This window comes from Hyla sarda, chromosome 12, assembly GCF_029499605.1.
Source record: "Hyla sarda isolate aHylSar1 chromosome 12, aHylSar1.hap1, whole genome shotgun sequence".
Taxonomy (NCBI): Eukaryota; Metazoa; Chordata; class Amphibia; order Anura; family Hylidae; genus Hyla; species Hyla sarda.
Window position 1 is genome coordinate 1,581,649 of NC_079200.1, and position 13,998 is coordinate 1,595,646.

A 13,998-nucleotide genomic window follows, 5' to 3' on the forward strand; every position below is an offset into this window, starting at 1 on the left:
GTAGCTTTGCAACAGCTGGAGGGCTGCAGTTTGAAGACCATTGCACTAAGGGAGGAGATGAGGAAAAGGAGATTTTTTTATGCTTACCGTAAAATCTCTTTCTCGATGGATCCATTGGGGGACACAGACCATGGGTGTATGCTGCTGTCACTAGGAGGTTCGACACTATGTCAACAAGAAAAGTCGGCTCCTCCCAGCAGGGTATACACGCCCACAGGCACCTAAGGTAATCAATTTTAGTCCCAGAGCAATAGGAGAAGACCGACAGGTCAAGAGAAAACCACAAACTGTCCGAGCAATCAGAAGAAAAGGCAACTGAACACACCTTCGGTCAGATAACTGAAGTAGGAACACTAGAAAAAGGGTGGGAGCTGTGTCCCCCAATGGATCCTTCAAAAAAGAAAATTTACGGTAAGCATAAAAAAATCTCCTTTTCTCTATCGGCTCCATTGGGGGACACAGACCATGGGACGTACCAAAGCCGTCCCTTGGATGGGTAAGGAATCGGACAGGTGGACGGTGGGACCACCACCGTCTGCAACATCTTACAGCCCAGAGTAGCATCAGCTGATGCGAAGGTATGAATCTGGTAGCACCTTGAGAAAGAGTGCAAAGACGACCACACGGACGTCTTACAGAACTGCAAGGCTGAAGCCACGTAGCGGAGGGCCCAGAATGCCCCGCAAAAGGGTTGGAATGAGCCAAAACCCTGAAGGGTGGGATCTTCCCCTTGCAGCGGTAAGCTCCCAAAATAGTAGACCAGATCCACAGAAAAATAGTGTCGTAGAAGCAGGTTGCCCTGTCCGACAACCTTCCGGAGAACCCAAAAAAAAAGGGGGAGTCACACTGCCGAAAGGAAAGAGTGACTGAGAGATAAGTACGAACAGCCCTCACCACAACCAGATTTGGAACAAACGCTTCCAGGATGAGAAGGGGCCAGACAAAGGGACGGTAGGACGATGTCCTCATTGAGATGAAAATGAGTGTCCTTATTGGACGGAAAACAACTTGTCCTGGTATACAACCAGGATGGGAGAACGGCATGAGAGAGCTACCAGTTCTGACACCCTCCTAACAGAGGTAAGAGCAATAAGGAACACCACCTTCTGGGGAAGGAGGCGAAGAGAAATGTCCCTGAGAGGTTCAAAAGGGGGGGCCTTGCAGGGCACCTAAGACCAAGTGTAAGTCCCAAGGGAAAGAAAGGGACTGATAAGGAGGGGCAGCTTGTGCCACTCCCTGAACCAGGTTCAGACATGATAATTGAACGCCAGAGGACGTTGAAAACAGAATGGAAAGCGCCAAACCTTGACCCTTAAGGGAGCTGAAAACCAACCCTTGGGCCAGCCCCGACTGGAAAGGGGTCGGGAATGGAAAACCACGACCGGAGTAAAAGGCTGAGTTACACACCAAACAAAAATAAGACCGCCAGGCTTGTGAGCCCTCAGCATGGTGTGAACCACTTGGGAGAGAAACCGCGGGTCCTCAGAACCGCTGTCTCAACCGCCACTCCGTCAAAAGCAGAGACGGTAAATAGGGGTGGCACAGGAGACCTGAGATAAGAGGTATGGACGATAGGGAAGGCGCAGCGTTAAGTCGTTCAGGAGCCTGACTACGACGACGTACCACGCCCGCCGGAGCCAGGCTGGGCCACAAGAATGGCGGAAACGCCCCACTGTGAGTTTCCTCAGGACCCCGAAAAGAGATGAAGGGGAGGAAACAGATAAGGTAGGGCAAAGCCCGACCACTAAACAGATAAGGTAGGGCAAAGCCGACCAAGAGAGAGGAACACTTCGGTTGCAAGCAGAGGCCCACGCCTGGAGCGCCCCAGGGGTTGCAGATCGCTGCAAACACCCCTGGATGTAGGGACCACTCGCCTTGGATGACTGTGGACCAGCTGAGAAGACCACATCCCAGGGACGGCCGGATTGAAGATAGCTGAGATGGCCGGAAACCTGAGTTCTGCCCAGAAGGGAATTTCCCAAGAAGCAAGCAAATAAAGAATTGCCCTAGGCCCCAAAATGTTGAAGGGGAAAAGGGCTTCTCGGGGGGCCAAGACCCCAGACCGGCCGGTCCCTGAAAACACCTTCCCAGCCCGACTGACTGGCAGGGAGGGGCAGGAAGTAGCATTCCCGAAAAAAGCAGGGGGGGAACTAAGCCACCATAGAAGGGACCGACAAGACTGACGAAAGAGAACGATCTTGCGGTCGAGAGATAATGGAGACCTGTCCCACCGGAAGAGAATAGCCAGTTGAAGAGGTCGGTGATGAAACTGGGTAAATGGCACGGCCGCCGCCAACCGACCCAGGACATCCATGCAAAAGCGAATGGAAACTGGAGCAGGGTGCCGAAGTCATCGGACTCTTGATAAGAGAGTCAGCCGATCGGTCGTCGGAGTCGAAAGCGGGCAGAGGCTGCGTCGAACTGGAGCCCCATAAGAGCGGATGGACTTGTCCCAATTGACCATCCAACGAAAGTGAGACAAGGTCTGGAGGTTGAGATGAAGACTCTCCAGGATCTGGGCCCTGGCTGGGGTTCTGATCAGGAGGTTATCCAAGTAAGGAATCCCGGAAACAACTGTTGTCCGTAAAAGGGCGATCACAGGCGCCAGGACTTTGGTAAAGGTCCGCGGAGAAGTGGCCAGACCGAAATGGAGAGCCACAATAGAAAATGACCGTGCGGAAATGCAAAGCGGAGGTACCGCTGATGACGTGGAAACAATGAGATGTGGAGGCAGGCATCCTTGAAGTATAACGGAGGAACGAAAACTCCCCTTAAACCATGGACGCTGGCTGAGATACCCGAGAACCAAGCCTGGGCGAACAGAAACGCCTTTCTTGGGGACCACAAAGAGGTTGCAACAAACATCGTAAACGTTCCCCTGAAGGAACAGGGACAATTACTCCCTGGATTAAAAAAGGAGCTGCATGGTCCAGGCATCCCGGAGAGTAGGAGTCTACCAACCACCGGCGAAAGGTCGGCAGGTGGGGGGCGACCCTTCAGGCCGAGGAAGGCCTATGGGTGCCTGATGGGGCCGCAAAACAGCTGGAACAGATAGCCGACCACCGGGAGGAATGGGATCGGAAGGAGGGAGCACTCTTCCCGAGAAGGCGCCTGGCTGGACCCTTTGTTGGTACCAAAGGTCCGCAGAACCGGAAGGAGGACTTACGACGGAAAGCAGTTCTGTGAGCCTTATCCAGAGGTAATAAAGTACTGTTTTCCTCCCGTTGCCTCACTTCCTGAAGGTGGCGTCTGCATGCCAGGCTTTAAGCCACATGCAGGGACGGTGGCTACCAGGTAGCTTGTGGCAAAGGCAACACAGTAGCTGCGCATGGAAGCAGAACACAGAAAATCTCCATCTGCGGAGCATCCGAAAGCTAGATTAAATAAATCCTCTGGAGGGATCTTGAAGACTACCCTGGCGGAGTTGGAAGACCATACTGAAAGGGCCTTTGACACCCAGGCAGAAGCAAAAGCAGGAAGAACCTGCTGCCTCAAAGGCAGAGATTGCCAAAGTATCCACCTTCATGTCCGCTGGATCCTTGAAGGCAGGAGCATCAGCCAACGGCCAGGTAGGCGCCTTAGAGAGGCGGGAGACCGGCTGATTCACAGTTGGAAAGGCTGTCCACCGAGCAATGAGGTCCTTGGCGAAGGAATACTGCGCTTGAACCTTCTTCGTTTCCTGAAACTTCTTGTCAGGGTGACTTCAGGCGCATACCAGCAGGGCATAAAATTCAGCGTGAGAGCTGAAAGTCTTGAGTGCCGGTCGGGAACAAAGAAAGGAGACTTCTGGAGCCACGTCCGAAGTTTCTGGGTTGTTTAGATGGAAGGTGTCTCTATGGTCGCAACCGCTGAGTACACCACATCAGGCACATCCGTGCGGTCCTCTGAGTCGGAGGCCGAATCAGAAACGTCATCCACAAGTTCTCCAGGTGAATGGGAACGAGGTGAGGCAGCCCTGGAAGAGGTCTGGCATGATGAAAGGAAACTTCTGGACCACATCCGAAGTTCCTGGGTCCTTTAGCTGGAAGGTGTCTCTTATGGCCGCAACCAATGAGTACACCACATTAGGCACATCCGTGTGGTCCTCTGAGTTGGAGGCCGAATCAGAAACTTCTTCCACAAGTTCTCCAGGTGAATGGGAACGTGTGAGGCGGCCCTGGAAGAGAGAGAGCCGGACCTGGTACGCGGGTCTGGAGAGCCAGAGCAGCAACAATGGGAGCATTCCCTAGAGGAGCAACGCTTGCTAGAGGTCGGAGTAACAGGGCGATGCCTGCGAGGGGAGCGCCCGTGCCTGCCAGAAAACTCGGGAGATGAGTCAGATGACACACCCCTATGTCAGAATAGGGGGAGAGCGGGCCCCTTCCGGAGGGCCGGTGTAGGGAGGGCCTCTCCAAGGCAGTCACCACATAACGAGAGACCTGAGCCAAGTCGGATATAGACTGGGAGAGGGAGGGAACTCAGGCTGGAGGGGCGGCCGAACCCAACGGGTCTGGAAGAACAACCGGGGTAGAGTAGCAGGGGGGTCTGGGGGAGCAGACAGAACAAGTGGTTCAGCAGAACCAGACAGTTTAGAGTTACAGTATTAACAGAGTAAAGGAGCGGCTAACACTCCAGATAACTGTTTAGAGGGAGGCCGTTCTGGGCCTCTCTCACCCAAGACTGTGTTCCATTCCACTGTGTTGCTGATACAGTCTGCTTATCTTACTGTTTCACATGCCTTGAGATCCCCATAGACCACAATGGGCCTATTTTAAAATGAAACCACAACACTGTAACACTCTGTCCCACCTAGAAGTCCCGTAATGGCGCCTGCTCCTTGCACCGAGCGCACATGCGAATGCATGTGCGCTCGTGGGGAATTGAGCGGACTAGACGCCGCTGGCAGCAGCCGCTGCTGAAAGTGAAAGTAAGCCAGCTCTCAATGTAACAAACACACACAGTTATTCCACATACACACATATATATATATATATATATATATTATATATATAAGAATAAAGTGTAGAAAGTTGTGCCCCATCCAAACTGCCACTGGTCACCCCAGTAATAAAGGACCCCCTGTCGAGGCCAGCCCCATTAGACCCATGAGAAAGGTGGGTCAAAAACTGAGGGTCTCCAGATGTTGCAAATCTGCACCTAAGGGAGAAAGGGAAATATACTCACCTCAGTCAGAAGAACTTACCTAATGAAGTCTTCAGCCAGCTTTATCACCTGCATCATGCCGGGCTACCATGTGCGAGCGAGGCGAGCAGGGAGAAAGGGTGACCCAGACCCATGAGGTACAAACCCAGGCGCTGACCGTTGGCAAGAGGGGGTGAACAGCGCATATACGCAATTTCTGTGCCCCCTCAATCACAATGGGGAAACAGTGAGCCGCAGTTCCTGAGTCCCCACCTGAAAACAGGAAAGAAAAAGGAATAAAAAACGAACACATCCCTAACTAGGAAAATAATAAAACATAAGACCTGGTCTGGAGAATTCCAGACCATGTCCACCTCCTTAGACAATAAGCTCAGGTGCCTGTGGGCGGGTATATCCTGCTGGGAGGAGCCGACTTTTCTTGTTGCCATAGTGTCAAACCTCCTAGTGACAGCAGCATACACCCATGGTCTGTGTACCCCCAATGGAGCCGATAGAGAAAGCTTTGATTTACCTTTTTTTATAGACAGTGTGTATCCCCTGGAAGAGGAAGACAGGCCTTTGGCTGTCTGGGCATGCTGGGAGTTATATTTTTACAACTGCTAAAGGGCTGCAGTTTTATGACCACTGCACTAAGGGATTAGATGAGAGGGAAGCATTGATTTACCTTTAAGGGACAGTGCAGATGTTCCGCAGGAGAAAGACAGGCCTTTGGATGTCCTGGCATGCTGGGAGAAACACGTTTGGGGGGGTAATATAGCTAACAATAAGAGCTCTAGTTATAGTCCGTTTGGACTGATGGGTGCAGCCAGTGGAATAGTCAGAAGAGAAAAGATCCTTGGTCCTCTTTCCTCCAGGTAGCCACAAATATATGGTAGAAACATGAAGATCGTATTCCACCCTTTGAGGTCCATAAATGACAGATTCTGTGTTACATGTGTGTGTTGGGGCAGTCAGTGACGTCCTGTACTCTCCTCCTCACAGACTCTCAGAGGGACTTTGGAAGCCGAACCGGAGGAAACTACGTGACGGAAGAAATCTGGCGGAAAGCAGGTACAGAGCGTCACATACTGTGTTTGGTAGAAATGTTTTCTTGTGATATATTTTACTGATATTTATCCAATTATTTCACCATTTAATATGTGGATGCAGTGAGCGCCCCCTTTAACCTCCCTCCTCCCTACACAGAAGAGGCGGTGAATGAGGTAAAGCGTCAGGCCATGTCTGAGGTACAGAAGGCCGTGTCTGAGGCCGAACAGAAAGCCTTCGAGATGATCGCGTCCGAGAGGGCCAGGATGGAGCAGACCATTGCAGACGCCAAGAGGAGGGCGACTGAAGATGCGTTCCTGGTGGTCAATGAGCAGGAGGAGTCTACAGAGGTGAGGAACCGAGCGGGATCGGTGTGACGGGGATGTCCCATATTGTACAAAACAAGAGAGAGGAAACAGAGAGAGGGGCCCACTGTGTGTGTCCAGATGGAAATCGGAATAATGCACTCACCTATGTAATGATAGAACCAACAGTGTGTAGTGCGGCCTTACGTCTGCAGCCGGAATCCAGCCAAGGATCCACCACAGAGAAGTAACCAGTATATAGGAACCACCTGTGGAACATTTCAAGGAACAGATCTCCTCTTTTTTAGGTCATGACCTGAGGAAGAGGAGAAACGCTCCTCAAAACGCGTTTTTCACACAAATCTTGTAGTATCATGATGACTGAATACTGAGCGATCGTTCAGCACTTGGAAGTGGGTTTGCGGTCTACCAAGTAGGAACAAACTTCGGATCATTTTATACGTTTATGACCTGAGGAAGAGGAGATACGCTTCTCGAAACGCGTTTACTAATTGCATATTATTATAAGTGTTATGAACAACCAATTGGGGGTTCTAGGGGGGGTCTGCATTCTCCAGACAGGCGGAGTCTCCACTTATTAGAGATTTATAGCTACCCCCGTATTTGCTGTTGCATTAACAAGGCTGTATTTACAATTATGCACCCGAGGCCCTGTGCCTAGAATGGTAACACAAAAATGATACATCTTGTTGCTGCTGCCATTATTTTGGTTCTAGGGTTTAGGTTCACTTTTTCACGTGACTCTTCTTCCTTGTCGTTCTATAATCTTCTAATATGTTTTTGCTTCTCTTGCAGAGCTGCTGGAATTGCGGTCGTAAAGCCAGCGAGACCTGCAGCGGGTGCAACATCGCTCGGTACTGCGGATCGTTCTGCCAGCACAAAGACTGGGAAAAACATCACCGCATCTGCGGCCAAACCCTACATGGCTCTTCCAAGGGGCTGACGCCCGTCCGCTCCCTAGTGCCCAAGCCTTCAGATCCCATCCTGCTCAGTCCCGCTGTGGAGAGGTCGTCCAGCGCCACCTCACGTTCTTCCACCCCCGCGTCTGTTGCCGCCGTAGAAAGCTTGTGAGCGAGGGACTTGGCCTACGTTGTTCTTGTGTCTTCTGCCACCAACGAGGACCTTGGATTACACTATAAGAAATATCTATAAATAGAACTTTTTTCTGAGGCCCCGTCACATGTGGATTCCATATATTCTTTACTTCCATGGTGGACCAAACCATCCATGTAAGACATAGGGAACGTAGAAGAACGGCTGTCACAACCAAAAATATCCTTCAGAAGGGAGGTAACTTGGCTGCGGACCACATCCCGGTATCTCCCCACCCTAAGAGTTTCTCAAGATGGAGACTCCCCATTGATAATTTCTCGGCCCAGCTTAGACTCATGGTCCGATTCACACCAATGGCGGCATATTGTTATGGTGCATGTTGTTATTTTATAATGTCTTTCCCCTTGTTATACGCTGGACTTCATTTTATTTTTATGTAATTGTTCTTTATGTATCTATGTGCGGCTGAGCCCCTTCACTTAGGAATAGAACCGGGAAGAATAGATAAGGAGAAAGGAGCTCAGGTAGTAATTGTCACCTATAGTAAATAAAAGGCTTCCGATCCTTTTCCCCCCCTTACATTGGGGCGAATTGCCCCATCCCCCCCCCCCCCCCCCCACACACGTACACATTACGTTGTCTGCCGTCCCAACAAAATCTGAAGGTTCAGCTGAAATGTATCTAATGCAAAGCTTCCCATACAGTGTGCCACACTGTCCCTGAAGGGTAACTTAAGGCTTCCCTCTCAGCAACTGTTGGCTGTCTGGGCAAGCTGAGAGTTGTAGTTTTGCAACAGATCGAGGCACCATGGTTTGGAAACCTTGAGCTAGTGTGTATGGGCCCCTACAAAATAGTCCTGACGTAAAGGACCAGTCAGGGAAATGTTAGTTGTGACGCATGGTTGCGGTACAAAGGGTTCACGTTCATGTTTAATTGTTAAGAGATGTAGCTTTAGGCCTCTGTTCACATGTGTGAAATTGTTCAAAAGTTCACTGGAATCAATCAGGAATGTCATGGTTGTCAATGGCCGCGCGGCTCGGGCACAATTCTGCCGAAAGAATGAAATTCAGCAGTGTGAACTATTTGTTTGTTTTTTTTAGTGGGAACTTGTCATCACTTTCATGCTGCCTGAACCAGGAGTCATCAGGGCAGTCTTCAGGGGCTTCTCCTCCCCCCCTCCAGCCTTGATGGATAGCTCTTTCCTATACCCAAATAGGTAGAGATCTGTCAATCCAGAGTTATGGGGCGGGGAGAAGCCAACAGGGACCGCCTGATGACTCCTGGTTCAGGCAGCATGAAAGAGATGACAGGTTCCCTATGTAAACTATGGTCAATGCAGAACATTCCTTATTGTGTGACTGGTCTATAATTATCACATGACGTGGTGAAGGGTTAATTTTAAGGGGTACTCCGGGGAACTAGACCCATAGCCCATCCTTTCCTTTTCACCCACCTATTTGTCTAAATATCATTCATTAGCTATATACAGCAGTTTCCCCTTATTGGTTGTCACATGAATGAAGTGGGGGTATAATATCATCCTGCCAACCACTCTGTTTCTGTCCAGATCCCTCTCTGAAAGCAGCCCCACCCTCCTGAGAGACAGACCATGTGGTTTCTGCCCTGATGAGTCATGCTAGTGCTGAGAACTGGGAGGTGTGTGCAGCCTCAGCCAATCAGACACTGAATCTTTCTCTGCTGCTCAGAACAGGAGGGTGGGGGCTGCCCTCAGAGTGAGCTGGATAGCAGAGCTGCAATTATTGCTAGGAGATGTAGCCAAGGGGAGAGAAGGATGGCAAAGAATATCAAGAAACAGAGAAGACAACAGGAGCCATGTATATCATGCAGGGTGGTTTACAGGGAACATAACCAGGTAGTGTGGGGGCTGTGAAGCTTTTTTTTCTCATATATTATATATATATATATATATATATATATATATATATATATATATATATATATATACACACACACACATACTTCCCTGAAGTACCCCTTTAAGAAGTGTGCAATCTGGTTTTGACGTATGACCCTCACCTATGTTTTGATGTAACAGAGCTGAATTTGTTATTAGTGCAGTTTTACCCTCATAGGAATTAACTCCGCCTCATGTGGTGACTACCATCAGCCGGTCCGGATCTACCATGAGGCCCTTTTCTATATATCCTAACCCCCCCCCCCCGCTGTGTGTGTCATGTGTAATGGAGACCCTCACTCACACCCAAAGACAATGCGTCACCAAATGTTAACCCCGTCTGTCTTTTTTTTTTTTTTTTTCATATACACAGTTGTTGATCCCATGTGACGCTTCTTTTGGTTCGCCCCACAGCTGTGTCCTGATGCCCGAATCCTCTATATATTATCAGATATTTCCTAAATAAGCTACGAAAACGTGTATTCTGTCCGGATGAGCCGCCACTTTATTACCAATAAATTCTGTTTTATCAACGTCTATGGAATCAGGACTCCTCCACAGTTTTTGGGTACCTTGTTGCGTCATTGTTACTATGACTTTGGTAATTTTATCTAAAAACACCACACACAGTCCACCGCCACGTGTTCACGCAACCTCTCCTCTCTCATTACGTGTGGTTTGGATTTGCCCATCTAAGTTTTTGGGGATTTAAAATTGGTGCACATATACCGTAATACTGCAGCAACTAATACCGCACCTGGTAGGTCACTTATGTTGCTTTAAAACTATGAGATTGCCTTAAAAACATAAGTGACCCGCACGGCGCAGTATTAGTTGCTGCAGTTTAACAGTACATGTACTTGCAACATGTCTGCTGCGTAAAGTTGCTTTAGTAAATCCGCAGGGAAATACACTCGAATTGGTGACACCAGTATATAGATAAGATGGGATCAGACCATTCACAATAGAGGACACCAGTATATAGACGGGATCAGACCCTTCACAATAGGGGACACCAGTATATAGACGGGATCAGACCCTTCACAATAGATGACACCAGTATATAGACGGGATCAGACCCTTCACAATAGGGGACACCAGTAAATAGATAAGATGGGATCAGACCATTCACAATAGGTGACACCAGTAAATAGATAAGATGGGATCAGACCATTCACAATAGAGGACACCAGTATATAGACGGGATCAGACCCTTCACAATAGGGGACACCAGTATATAGACGGGATCAGACCCTTCACAATAGATGACACCAGTATATAGATTAGATGGGATCTGACCATTCACAATAGGGGACACCAGTATATATCTAAACCAGATGAGGGATCTCTGCAGTCATGGTAAAAACCTAACCTATAATATGTACAAGAACTTATCCCCTATACGCAGAACAGGGAAAAGGTTTTAGATCACAGGAGGTCAGGCCGCTGGGACCCCCACAATCTCCTGTACGGGGCCCCGGCTCTCCCCGTGAACAGGGTGTGTTGACCCCACTTACAAAGCAACGGACGACATGCCCCCTCCATATATTTCTCTATGGGAGAGCGGTTCAGCAGTCTTCAGCTCTCCCATAGAGATATATGGAGGTGGCATGTTGCCCACTGCCTGGTGCGGGGGGTCGATACTCTCTGTTCCCCACGATCTCCCTCCTGTGCCCGTCGTTTGTTTAGCATTGGGTGCAGCACCAGAGGCTTGTGATGTCACGGCCATGCCCCCTCAATGCAAGGGGGTGTGACCAGGGCTGTGGAGTCGGTAGATAAATGTACCGACTCCGGAGTTTTTAGTACTTCCGACTCCTCTGTATTAATATGTGATTGTATTTTATAGATTCCTTGAAGGAAAGAAAGGCAACATACAAGTCATTACCACAGGACTACTGGCTGGGAAGCCAACAGTCTACTGTATTGAACAGTTTGTGTGCTGATCTGCTGCTGAAGATAGGGCAGTGGGAGGATCCAGGAAGGGGCATTTATTGCAAAACATGAATTCCCCAGTAGAATCCCATAGTCATGTTTAAAGGGGTACTCCGCCCCTAATTATCTTATCCCCTATCCAAACGATAGGGGATAAGATGTCAGATCGCCGGGGTCCCGCTGCTGGGGACCCCCCTGGGATCGCCGCTGTGGCACCGCGCTATCATGACTACACAGAGCGAGTTTGCTCTGTGCGTAATGACGGGCAATACAGGGGACGGAGCAGCGTGATGTCATGACCCGCCCCCTTAATGCAAGTCTATGACGGGGCGTGATTAGCACCACACCCCCTCCCAGACTTGTATTGAGGGGGCGGGCCGTGACGTCACGAGGGGCGGAGCTGTGACATAACTATGCTCCGGCCCCTGTATCGCCCATCATTACTGCACAGAGCTAACTCAGCAGCGGGACCCTGGCGATCTGACATCTTATCCCCTGTCCTTTGGACAGGGGATAAGATGTCTAGGGGCGGAGTACCCCTTTAAGCTAACAATCGAGTTAACAAGTTTTTATAGCCTTAGCTGAATGGCAGCAGTTTTTCCAATGGTTTAAAGCTTCAGTCTTGAACTATTGACCCTCCATTCCCTTCACTTATACAAGTGTCTAGTCCTGCAAAAAACATATTTACTTAACCCCTTATCAGTGAGAGGCTACGTTACCCATGGTTCCCTGTAACAGCAGAACACAACACTATGGAAAGTATAAGTATTGCCGCTCCTAATGGTGCGTTGTGCCATATAGTGAAGCGCATGAAAAGCTTCTTCACGGTCACTTAGCGTGTTCGTTTTGCGGTTAGGTGAGGCCCTGCATGCATTGGTCTTTATTCTTACAGTAGAGAAGTCATTAATTATAACTTTTTGTGAATTGGGACGTTTAAACTTAATTTTTTTTTTATTCCAATCTAAATTTAGTAGGAGTCTGAGTCGGTGCATTGTTTACCGACTCCGACTCCAGGTACCCAAAATTTCGTCCGACTCAGACTCCTCGACTCCGACTCCACAGCCCTTGCTTTGAGGGGGCATGGCCGTGACATCATAAGCCTCCGCCCCACATCGCCAGTCATCCGGCTCGGAGCGAAGTTCACTCCATGCACTGGATGTCTGGGGTGCCGTAACCGAAATCAGACATCTTTAGTCCTAGCCTTTGGATAGGGGATAAGATGTCTAGGGGTGGAGTACCCCTTTAAAGAAAGAAGGGAAACTGACCCTTAAAGGCCCATTCTTCTCCAGCAGTAGCCACCACTTAGTATTGAGAGAGCCCGGCTGTCTATTGACCAGATATCTAGGACGGCCACGTGGTCCTCTAGTCATTCTTTCCTTACAATTAAAGTCTACCTGTTGCTAACAAAACTTTTTGATATAATGTAGATAATTCTATTATATGTATATTTGTAATATACATGGATTAATTTTTTTTTATATTTTTGGGTGAAAAAATGCTGTTCCTGCAGCCATTGTCTGTGTCTCTGGGAGGAGACCAAATACAGGAAGTGAGGGCGAGACAAGCAGGGCTCTGTACACCGGGGACAAGCGGGGCTCTGTACACCGGGGACAAGCGGGGCTCTGCGCAGGCTCCTGAGTTGTCAATCATCCTGATGTGTGAACAGGGAGTGTGTCATAGAGCCTCAGTGCAGAGCCCTCGCCTGTCCCCGGTGCACAGAGCCCTGCTTGTTCACCATCACTTCCTGTATTCGGTCTCCTCCCAGAGACACAGGCAATAGCTGCAGGGACAAAAATATACACATTTTTTTAACCAATGTATATTACAAATAATGGTATTCTCTACATTAAATAAAGTTGTTGTTAATGACAGGTTCACTTTAAATCCTGTTTCTAATGAAGTTGTGGAAGCAAATTTTGCAGACTCAAGTAGCAAGTTTTTTTTCCATAATGCCCATAATGCCTGCTACCTGCAAGTAAAACTAAAGGGACTCACCTGCCGCCACTCCACAGGTGTCCCAGTATCTCACTCCCCTCCTCTGCTGCCATCTTGATCTGGCCATGGTCAGAATGTCACAATGCAGGATTTAAAGGGGTACTCCACTGGCCAGCATTCGGAACATTTAGTGCCGAATGCTGTGCCCGCGCTGCCGGGGTCGGTCACGCTCCCTCGTGACATCAGGCCACGCCCCCTCAATGTAAGTCTCTGGGAGGGGGCGTGGCTACCACCATGCCCCCTCCCATAGACTTGCATTGAGGGGCGTGGCCTGTTGGCATGAGGTGGGGCGTGGCCGACCCCTGCAGAGCGAACATAGCATTCAGAAATAAATGTTCTGAATGCTGGCCAGTGGAGTACCCCTTTAAAGATGCAGATTTTAATACAAACGAATCGGCTAAACAACTTTAAATCTGCAACGTCAAACCCTGCACATGAAATATGTGCAGGATACTGTATGTGTGAACAGACCCTTAAAGGAGAACTCCGGCAAAAAATAACTTGTCCCTTAGCTGCTCTCAGTGAGGAGCGCGTGTCATCTACCGGTAGACTGCACGCGCTCCATTCATTTCTATGGGAGCGCCATCCTGTGGATGGGGGATGTTATTT

The 13,998-nt window shown here is 49.3% G+C and overlaps 1 protein-coding gene across 5 annotated transcripts in view; it reads left to right on the forward strand.

Annotated features, from left to right (window-relative positions):
• Positions 1-9,999, forward strand: part of CBFA2T2 (CBFA2/RUNX1 partner transcriptional co-repressor 2) — a 54,619-nt gene extending 44,620 nt beyond the window's left edge. For 3 of the 5 annotated variants that reach the window (XM_056547820.1, XM_056547822.1, XM_056547823.1), the window contains 3 exons: positions 6,124-6,192; positions 6,292-6,518; positions 7,290-9,999. In XM_056547820.1, the coding sequence (XP_056403795.1) occupies positions 6,124-6,192; positions 6,292-6,518; positions 7,290-7,565 (572 nt within the window). In that variant the 3' untranslated portion in view covers positions 7,566-9,999. The remainder of the gene's footprint in view (positions 1-6,123; positions 6,193-6,291; positions 6,519-7,289) is intronic. The other 2 variants (XM_056547821.1, XM_056547824.1) reach the window with 1 other exon arrangement.
• The last annotated feature ends 3,999 nt before the right edge of the window (positions 10,000-13,998 follow it).